Genomic DNA, 11,350 nt, shown 5'->3' with positions numbered 1-11,350 from the left:
CCAATCATTTTGAATGCTGACCTCACTAACGTTCTTGTTGCTGAATGCAATCAAATTCTCACAGCAATGTTCCTTCAAAATCTAGTAGAAAGTCTTCTTCCCTGGTCAGTAGAGACAGTTACTCCAACAAAGCAGGATCAGCTCTTTTTTAATACCCTTGATTTCTGAACAAACTATTAATAAGCAGGTGTCCAAATACTTAAGTGAATATATAAGAGGGTTCTACTGTAGAAGCTCCAGATCTCATCAGAACTGATAAAGCAGGTGAACATAAATCCAGTAAAAAGGAGAAACAAGAGCTTCTCATTCGGAAGAAAGAAAGTAGTGAGATCTGTGAGTGTCGGTGAGCTAGTCTGAAGAACAGAGCTCGGTTCCTCCAGGGTTCTTCTGGACGCCCTCCAGTCCAGGACAAACCTGGAGGAACCGAATGAGAAGATATCTTCATCTACAGCGGCTCCAGTCAGGGGGTGGATCTACATATTAGTCAGTGAGTGACCAGTCAGTTCCTGAAGGTGATGACGGTGATGAAGGTGCTGAAGCAGGAAAAATGGACAAGCGTAAGAATCTGAGACACTTTGACAAGAACCAGACTGTGATGTTCTAGACAATCAATGGGTCAGAAGATCACCAGAACATCAGCAAGCAGGTTCTTATAGGGTGTTCCCTCCCGGTATGCAGTGGTCAGTACCTACCAAAAATGCCCCAAGTAAGGACAACCGGTGAACTGGCGATGAGGTCATAGGGTGAAGGCACACTGATGCTAATGGAGGCCTTGGTGCCAGGTGGTACTAATGTTATGGCTGACTGGTGAATGTATCTGGGTATTTCTGATGTCCATTCAACAGCCAATTAGCATTCAGTAGGACGCGAGCCAATCAGCGGAGATATGGTCGCTATAGCAGACCTGCAGGCCGAGTCTATTAGCGTAACCACAGGCTTTATGGTGGCTAACAGTGCTGCGGTTTGGGCTAAAGCAGATGCACCACAACAGGAGCAATCATGGAGGCGGGGGCTGGAGCGGCCACTCAGGAAAATTGAGCCATGAAAATAAAACAGCTTCTATTAGCACACTCTCTTTTCTCTTATCATAATTACGCTCCTCGCACTCAGCGCAGAAAGCAGGTCATGATGGAGAGGGATAAGCCAGCGGTGTCAATTCAGATACTGATACAGATCCACCTCTGTGTGTGTGTGTGTGTGTGTGTGTGTGAAGGGATATTACCCGCGCGTCATGCTGATACGTGGTGTGTTTTTGAAAGGGATTGATTGGGTGCAGCTCCGGCGGGACGGAGCTGGTGGATGGAGAAGCTTCAGTGGTCTGTTAGACTGCAATTCGTTTCAAACTGGGCCACGTACCCCTCGGGGGCGGGCAGGGAGGGGAGGGGTCAGAACTAAATGAAAGAACATGATTATTTTAACACAGACTACATGACGGTTGAATAAAAGCTGAGGTCCCAGCGGAGGAGGATGAGACGCTGTTGGAGAAAGAAAAAGGATCTTACTTACACTTCCCCTCTCTTTTATTTTCCTTTGGAAGTTGGGTTAGATTTTCTCTTTGGTGAGCTTTTTTCCTCTGACCCATTTTCATTTCTCTCCTGACCCACTCTTTCACTGGCTGTGATCTTTTCGGAAAATGATACAGCCAGCACAGCCAACAGGGATTACATCATACACTCCCCGTCCACTTTATTACAAACTCCTACCTTGTGCTTCCACTCCCTTGCCACTTTATTAGAAACCCCTACCTTGTGCTTCCACTCTCTGGCCACTTTATTAGAAACCCCCTACCTTGTGCTTCCACTCACTGGCCACTTTATTAGAAACACCTACCTTGTGCTTCCACTCACTGGCCACTTTATTAGAAACACCTACCTTGCGCTTCCACTCACTGGCCACTTTATTAGAAACCCCTACCTTGCGCTTCCACTCACTGGCCACTTTATTAGAAACACCTACCTTGCGATCCACTCACTGGCCACTTTATTAGAAACCCCCACCTTGCGCTTTCACTTACTGGCCACTTTATCAGAAACCCAAACCTTGTACTTAGAACCCATTGTCACTTTATTAGAAACACCCACCTTGCGCTTCCACTCACTGGCCACTTTATCAGAAACACCCACCTTGCGCTTCCACTCACTGGCCACTTCATCAGAAATCTCTACTATGTGCTTCCACTTACTGGCCACTTTATTAGAAACCCCCACCTTGCGCTTTCACTTACTGGCCACTTTATTAGAAACACCTACCTTGTGCTTCCAATCACTGGCCACTTTATTAGAAACACATACGTTGATATAAGGGAGTGTAATAGTAAGGATAAATAATGTTATTCCTCAATGAATGACAGTATTGTTGTCCCTATGTCTCTCTCTCTCTCTCTCTCTCTGTCTGTCTGGGTTTCAGGGACTCTTCACTCTGTCTACCGATGCTTGTCAGAAGCCCGAGGGTGGGCGGGTGCAACCCTGCAGCCACTGGAGTGACTTAAGTCTGACCAGTGAGAGATGATTGAGGGCAGTTATTAGCAGAGCAAGGACACTCTCCATGGCGACGGTGCCAGAGGGTCCCGAGCGGGGCAGGGCTGAGCTTTGATTACAGCCCGGCGCTTTGACAGACGTCCAGCCCTGAGAGACACAGACACTGCTGCTTTAAGCACAAATATCTGCAGGTCAAGGCGAAGACAGAACGCAGACAGAGAAGAGTTACGGCTCTGATGGGCTCCAGCACTCAGCACGCCCCATCCTGCCTCGCAGACCCACTGCTGGTGTCTGAAGTGAGCGCCTTCACTGTTACACTGGAGCTACGAGGCTAACGTGGCTAACAGGTAATGGACGTTTATCGCAGTTGGTTGTTTATTAGGAACACCCTACTTTGCACTTCCATTCACTGGCCACTTTATTAGAAACACCTACCTTGTGCTTCCATTCACTGGCCACTTTATTAGAAACCCCTACCTTGCGCTTCCACTCACTGGCCACTTTATTAGAAACCCCTACCTTGCGCTTCCACTCACTGGCCACTTTATTAGAAACCCCTACCTTGCGCTTCCACTCACTGGCCACTTTATTAGAAACCCCTACCTTGCGCTTCCACTCACTGGCCACTTTATTAGAAACACCTACCTTGTGCTTCCACTCACTGGCCACTTTATTAGAAACACCTACTTTGTACTTCCACTCAATGGCCACTTTATTAGAAACACCTACTTTGTACTTCCACTCACTGGCCACTTTATTAGAAACACCTACCTCATGTTTTCACTCACTGGCCACTTTATTAGAAACACCTACTTTGTACTTCCACTCACTGGCCACTTTATTAGAAACACGGGCCCCATCTGGGTCGTACACTGCACATGGGGTCTAGATGGGACCCATGTGAGATAAGGGTGGGCTGTAACGAAGGGGATCTGTACACTGTTAAAAGTTTAAGATCCTTGAGGAACTTTTAGAGGTTCTCCAGTCTGTGGCGGAACCTCTTTAAGGAATCTTCAAAGAACCTTCATCTTCTAAAAAACTTTAAAGGTCCTCAAAACACTTCCTCAGGTCCTCAGATCACAACCAGAAGTTCCTGAAGGATCTTATACCTTTACCAGAGTACAAACTCACCTGGAACCCACCTGGCCCACGTTCCACCCCTGTTGACCCACATGTTAGCTGGGTCTGGCCCCCCTTACTAATATGTTTAACACAATTAAAGGCATTGATCTTTGAACTCTCGGCCGCTGAACAGTCAGATTACATTAGAAGACTGTTGGGGACTGCGATTGGGACAGTGTTTGTATAGAGGGCTGCATATGCTGCGTAATTCGAGCTGCCTACACGCCAAGTACGCCTTTCTCGCAGTAGTGTGTGATAAAGACGCGCTCTTCAGGCACCTGAGCGACTGCATTTGGGCTGAGGGAGTAAATCTGGGAGCCGAGGTGTCGAGGGTGGCCGTCAGTGTTCCAGACGCTCCAAGATGATCCTGAGAAAAGCAGCAGCCGATTTGCACCCCGCTGACTGATGCCGTCTTCATATAAACATCAAAGGCTCGGGGTGTGTGTGTGTATGTGTGTTTTTTTTTTTTTTTGGGGGGGGGGGGGGGGGGGGGGGGTCAGTTTTATGCTTGTTTAGTGGCGCTTTAGGCTTCTGCTGAGTTGAACTATGTTATCTGCTTTCGCACTACGGAGTCTAATCCGTCAACCTAAAGCTGCGTGACAGGCTGTTGAGAGCCGGACTTCCTTCCAGGAAAAATGATGTGTGTGTGTGTGTGTGTGTGTGTGTGTGTGTGTAATGGGCTCACAGCTGGGAGCAGTGGGAGACGTCCCACTAATGCATGGACCAACATGTGAAATGGAAGCTTGGTACTACCCCCTCACCCCCCACCTCACCCTTTTCTATTTGTCTGAAGTTGATGTTTGTGGGCATCCCTGATTATACAGTGTAATGTGTGTGTCGACGTGTGTGTGTGTGTGTGTGTGTGTGTGTGTGTGTGTGTTTTAAATGGACATAAATAGTTCCTCACTGTCTTTATCAGTGCTGGATGTGTACATTTGTGTGTAAGCTGCTGACACAGATGTGCATATACACACACACACACACACACACACACACACACACACACACACACACACACACACACAGCTTGTCTAGTCTCTGTAGAGAAGAAGTACTGCCAATAGAATAGGACTCTCTGGAGCAGATCAACATCATGACCCTATTGGCTCCATGCTGCCTAATAATGCCAGGCATGGGCTAGAGGGGTATATAAAGCCCCCCAGCATTGAGGAGCTGTGGAGCAGTGGAGGAACTGTGTTCTCTGGAATGATGGATGGTGGTGGAGCTCCATCCAGTACTTGTACAGTATGTGTTGGGGATGATGAGGTGGGGTGGTGATCATCATCCAACATCCTGACCTCACTAACACTCTTGTTGCTGAATGCAATCAAATTCTCACAGCAATCCAGAAAGCCTTCTTCCCTGGACAGATTTTAGAAGAAACAATGAATGACTGAGGTGGTGTCCCAATACTTTTGTCCATTTGTAGTAGTGTATGTAGGCATCAGGATTGAAGTATTTCTTTTAAAGTACTGATTTTAATACATTATTCAGTTCTGCTGAAGATTAAAGGGTTAAACAGAAAATGGTCCAATCAGGATCATTCTCTCAGTGGTATCTGGGCAGATTCAGGCAAACCAGCTTCCCTATTGGTCGGGACTTCACTGGTAGAACTGCAGGCTGTCAGATTAACCACTTAAACAATTAGGAAGCAACCAGTCACGTTCTGATTTACAGTGGGTGGAGCCAGTTCAACAGCAGCAGTCCTTCTAGTCCCTCTGGACGTTCTAGATACATCACTGTGTATGTGAATATGAGTGAAAGCCTAACCAGGATTTGGTCAGTCACGCTTTTAGTGATGCCACAGAAGAACCACTCCTGGTTCTGTAAAGAAGGAGTGAAGTGTGAAGAACCTTTGGTAAGGATTGGTAAAGAACCCTTACATCAAGTGAAGGTTCTTTACACCTACACATCTCTTTGTGGAAACTTGTGGAACCAAAAGTGGTTCTTCTGGGGCAGCTTTCAAAGAACCTTTTGTAGCACATGTGTGTTTAGAAGTGTGTTGATAGGTGAGAGTGTTGACAGTGTGTTTATTGGTATGTACAAGAGTGTGTGTGTATACGTGTGTGTGTGTATACGTGTGTGTGTATGTGTGTGTATACGTGTGTGTGTGTATACGTGTGAATGTATGTGTGTGTATACGTGTGTATGTGTGTGTGTGTGTGTGTATGTGTGTGTGTGTATACGTTTGTATATATGTGTGTGTATACGTGTGAATGTGTGTGTGTATACGTGTGTATATATGTGTGTGTGTATACGTGTGTATGTGTGTGTATATACGTGTGTATGTGTGTGTGTGTATACGTGTGTGTATGTGTTTGTGTGTGTGTGTGGAGACAAATAAGTGAGTTAAACTGACAGTGAGTTGACTTAGTGTTTGAGAGTGTGTTAAGTATATAAATAAGTGTGTGTGTGTGTGTGTGTGGAGCATGTCTGAGCTTGACGTAGGTATTTTTAGTGCTGTGTGTGTGTGTGTGTGTGTGTGTGTGTGTGTGCGTGTGTGAGAGAGAGAGATGTGAGAGACTACACCGTCGTATAATGAGCATCACCACCACTGAGCTGCTCAGCACCTGACTGAAACACTGATCAGAGAGAGAGAGAGAGAGAGAGTGTGCGAGCGAGCGAGCAGATAACGAGGGGGTGGTGATGTGAGCAGAATGAGCGAGGAACGGAACGTAGACGGGGAAAAGAAACAGCCCCGAGACGAAAACAGAGGAGAACACAGGCAAGAACGTAAGAACAGCGCACTAGCGACGATGTAGTGGATCAGCCAACGCAGGGCTGCTGTCTGAAGTTCGCCTTCTGCTGTTCTACACTGGAGACAGGAGGCTAATGTAGCTAACAAGCAATGGAAGCCTATGTACACCAATTAGCATTCAGACAAACTGCAGGCCTAAAGCGTCACACTCTCCCGACCTGCTCTCTAACAGACATGATCATGATTTTAATGTTATCTAGAACATGGGCATGTTATCTAGAATGTGGGCATGAATGTATGTCACACTTCAAAGCCTGAATTGAAGCAGATGCCCTGTTTTGGATGGTTCTCTTTGCGTTGATGTGCCACCTCTCTGCAGTGAAGGCAGACGTCTAGAACACAACTTATAGGATACGGAAATGGAATGCAATGCAATGCAAATGTCTTAAAGGGACGAGGCCCTATCTAGAACACAGTTATAGGAAACAGAAATGACTCCTAATCACTTTTCTCTATATTACAGCACTATCTAGAACACTACTGTAGGGAACAGAAGTGACCCCCTGATCCTCATTCCCAACACTGAAGCATAATCTAGAGCACTGATATAGGGAACAGAAGTGACCCCCCATCACTATATTAGAGCATTATCTAGAACACAATTTTAGGGAACAGAAGTGACCTCCTAATCACTATTCCTTACAGTGAAAAACTATCTAGAACACTATTATAGAGAATGGAAATGACCCTCTAATCACTTTTTGTCTACATTACAGCACTATCTAGAACTGTAGTGTAGAAAACAGAATTGACCCCCTAATCACTATTTCTTAGACTGGAACACTATCTAGAACACTACTGTAGAGAACAGACATGACCTCCTAATCACTATTCCTTACAGTGAAACACTATCTAGAACACTATTATAGAGAATGGAAATGACCCTCTAATCATTTTTCTCTACACTACAGCACTATCTAGAACCATAGCGTAGAAATCTGAATTGACCCACTAATCACAGTTTGTCAGACTGGAACACTATCTAGAACACTAATTATGAGGAACAAAAATGACCCACTAATCACTATCCCCTGTATCGGAGCACAATCTAGAACACTACTGCAGAGAACAGACATGACCTCCAAATCACTATACCTTAAAGAGAAACACTATCTAGAACACTATGTAGAGAAAAGAACATTGGAACACTGCATAGAACACTACTATAGAACCCAAACAGACTGGAACACTAGTAACATTTGAGACACAGCCTCTGTCACATATGACGCAATGCCTTATGGGTATTCTGTGCTCTCTGTGGTACATGCTTGTAGACTACCTACTGTGGTGCATTGTGGGATTGTAAGGGCGCTGGATATTCTCCACCATAGTCTGAATCAGCAGAATCAGCAGAGTCTCAAAATAGTGCACTACGTAGTGAACAAGGGGGCAGATTTGGACACAGCCGGTTTGTACCTCTTGTCAGCAGGTGGAGTTTCTTGACTCGCCGGATTCTCCTGCAGATCTGGCAGGTTGGCAAAGTCGTCCTGTTCAGCCAATCCGATCGCCAGTGACAGCACCACCATCTTCCCCTCCCTGTAGGACACACACACACACACACACACACACACACACACACACACACAGAGAGAGAATCAGCCGTGTGCACGTACAGAACACAGAGGGTCTGAACTGTGGAGGAATGAAGCTGAAGTGGTAAAAATATAAAGTAGGTCATGTTAGAAGACAAAGAATTATCCAGGGTAAACATGGGAGACTCAATGTGACGTGATGTTCTCTCTCTCTGTAACACACACACACACACACACACACACACACACACCCTGGCAGTGTCCTGAAGCTGCTCATGCCTCAGCGTTCGATCTGCCTCAAGCAGTGTTAGTGACTCACTCTTTCCTGCCACTCTCCTGCCCTCTTTTCTTTCCCGCTGCTTCTCTCTCCTGCCCGGCTCCTGCTCTCCTGAGCTGAGCATATTGTGGCGTCCACACTCCGTTCAGTCTGAGAGCAGAGCCCTGCTCCCCCTGTAAACCTCTGACCTCACCGCTCAGCTCTGATTCTTTAGGAAGCGATTCAGTGACGACCTCGAATTCACTAATATTTGCGCCCAAACCGATCCAACTGGAAGGCTATAAAGGCCCCGGGTGTTGGGCTGAGCAGTTCTCTGGAGCTCCATCCAATCCTCCGTTCTTTAAAACCACTGCTGATCCATAGAGTCCTGTTATTTTCCATCCTGTAGGGGGCGCTGGAACAAGCAGTCCAATCCATGGTGGCTCCACCTCACAACTTAGAGAACTGCTGGATACCACAGACATGGTGGCTCAGCAGTTAGAGCTCTGGGCTGTTGATGACAGGGTTGTGGGTTTGATACCTGGGATCGGCAAGCTGGCGCTGTTGGGCCCTCACTGGCCACTGTGTGTGTATCACTGGGGCCACAAATGGTAGGGGTAAAGGTGCACGTATTTATCACTGTACTACATACAGCGAAATGTGTCCTCCGCATTTAACCCATCTGTGGTAGTGAACACACACACACACACACACTAGTGAACTAGGGGCAGTGATTACACACACACCCAGAGTGGTGGGCAGCCAACTCCAGCACCCAGGGAGCAGAGAGGGTGAAGGGTCTTGCTCAAGGGTCCAACAGTGGCAGCTTGCTGAGCCCGGGAATCGAACCCACAACCCTGTTATCAATATCCCGTTGTCTGGTCTTATGTTGAGGGAAGGTGTTCCTAATGTTTTGGTCATACGTATGAATAGTCACAGCCAGGCAAAAACAAGTAACGCCGTACTTCGACTTTTTAGCTGCCCCGGCTTCATTAGGTCAGGCCAAGTCTCTCCTAATGCTAACGCTAAAGGAAGGAGCCTCATAATGAGAAGCCCTCTCTCTCTCTCTCTCTCTCTCTCTCTCTCTCTATCCAGCTATGCTTTCTCTGCTCTCTCGTCCCTTTTCTTTTTATCATTATTTCTATTGTTGTTTTTCTCTGTGCTCATACATCCCCATCGAAGAGCCCCGCCGCAGCCCGCTAGTTCAAAAGCTTTTACAGCAGAGTGCAGCGTCTGGACGCCTGAATGCAGCTCTCTCGGCACAATGGCCGAAATCACTCGGCTTCCTCGGCGAGGGCAGGAGTTTAATTGCCTGTCAGACGATCAGGAGTACTGGAGCCAGATCCTTTCCCGTTCAGGTGGATCTGCACAGAGGAAGCTTATCATTATTAGCAGCGGTTCGGGAGCTAGCTAGCGGGAAGGTAACGGGACGTTAGGACGGGTCATATGTATCCGCTGGCGTGTTAACACTGTGCACTCTCAGCTGATTGAAGTCAGGGGAATAGAATTACTGAAGGAGTCTGAGTGGGTGTACACAAAAAGGACACAAGTATTGGGACACCTGCTTGTTCACTGTTTCTTCTGAATTCAAGAGTGTTAAGAAAAAGAGTTTTTGCTTTTGTTGGGGTAACTACTGACTCTGCTGTCTAGGGAAGATTGCTGTGAGGATTTGATAGCATTTAGCGACAAGAGCATTAGTGAGGCCAGGATGTTACCCAACTCATTCCAAAAGTACTGCCAGAGAACACAGCTCTTCCACTGCTCCACAGCTCCTCAATGCTGGGGGGCTTTATACCCCTCTAGCCCACGCCTGGCATTATTAGGCAGCATGGAGCCAATAGGGTCATGATGTTGATCTGCTCCAGAGAGTCCTATTCTATTGGCAGTACGGCTGCAACGTCTGTTAGTGTAAAGCTAAGTGATGATGTCCATTATATCCATCGTTTACAGTAAAAGAAATGACCCAAAGCTTGGGCACTTGGGCGTCCTGCACAGTCCAGCTGTAGAAGATCCTCCCGGAGCTCTCTCTCTCTCTCTCTCTCTCTCTCTCTCTCTCTCTGACAGTCGGTTGTGGGAGTAATGATGCTGAAGACAGGAGATCACTGCTGAGCTGATCTGCTAGCAGCCAGCACACACACACACACACACACACACTCACACTCAGCATGATTGATATTGATGAATGACCTTGGCAGACCTGTGCACACATTGAAGAGTATGTATGTGTGTCAGAGACCCATAACCACCCCCCCTAACCCCCCCATCACTTTCTCTTATTCCTCATCTCTCGCCTTTTGTCTGATGAACCTTGGCCTGATCGATTCAGTCACACATATGGAATATCTGATTTGTCGTTGGACCGAACTGTCCCACAAAATAAATTATTTTAATTAAGGCCGAAAGGGTCGAGCCCTTGACCCGCTCGGCTTTAGCGCTGGCAGCTAACACCGGGCCACATGAGCACAGATGTGTCTCTGTGTCAGAAATGACGCCCACGCTGAGAAGGCTGATGAGTTAGATCAGATTAGGGTCTGAACGCTGAGACTGAGCAGAGAATCGGACCACCTGTGGCACCAACAGGGGTTTGGTGCCGGATCGGCTCGTTGATCTGCTCCCGTTCCGCCTCGAGTGGGAATCGGTTCAGGTAAATGTCTGGACTGACAGACGCAGCCGACTGACCCCCCCACCCGACCCCTCTCCCACCCTGCGCAGCACAGGAGGAGCCCGCGGACACGGAGAACCCAAACAGATGGACAAACAGAGAGAGATGCGAGACACAGGCAGGCATGAGCAAACGATATGGCAGAAAAGAGGCCACACCCAGGCATAAGCAAACGATAGGGCAGAAAAGAGATCAAACCCAGGCATGAGCAAACGATAGGGCAGAAAAGAGATCAAACCCAGGCATGAGCAAACGATAGGGCAGAAAAGAGGCCACACCCAGGCATAAGCAAACGATAGGGCAGAAAAGAGGCCACACCCAGGCATGAGCAAACGATAGGGCAGAAAAGAGATCAAACCCAGGCATGAGCAAACGATAGGGCAGAAAAGAGGCCACACCCAGGCCTGAGCAAACGATAGGGCAGAAAAGAGGCCACACCCAGGCATAAGCAAACGATAGGGCAGAAAAGAGGCCACACCCAGGCATGAGCAAACGATAGGGCAGAAAAGAGGCCACACCCAGGCATGAGCAAACGATAGGGCA

General features: G+C 47.4%; 1 protein-coding gene across 1 annotated transcript in view; it reads right to left on the bottom strand.

The window, feature by feature from the left end:
- syt7b (synaptotagmin VIIb) overlaps window positions 1-11,350 on the bottom strand; it is a 78,919-nt gene that overhangs the window by 24,118 nt on the left and 43,451 nt on the right. Inside the window, exon 9 of the mRNA XM_072660047.1 lies at window positions 7,774-7,893. Within this exon, the coding sequence (XP_072516148.1) occupies window positions 7,774-7,893 (120 nt within the window). The remainder of the gene's footprint in view (window positions 1-7,773; window positions 7,894-11,350) is intronic.

Source organism: Salminus brasiliensis, chromosome 17 (genome assembly GCF_030463535.1).
Source record: "Salminus brasiliensis chromosome 17, fSalBra1.hap2, whole genome shotgun sequence".
NCBI lineage: Eukaryota > Metazoa > Chordata > Actinopteri > Characiformes > Bryconidae > Salminus > Salminus brasiliensis.
Note: the sequence above shows the minus strand (reverse complement) of the source record. Positions and strands in the feature narration are given on the sequence as shown.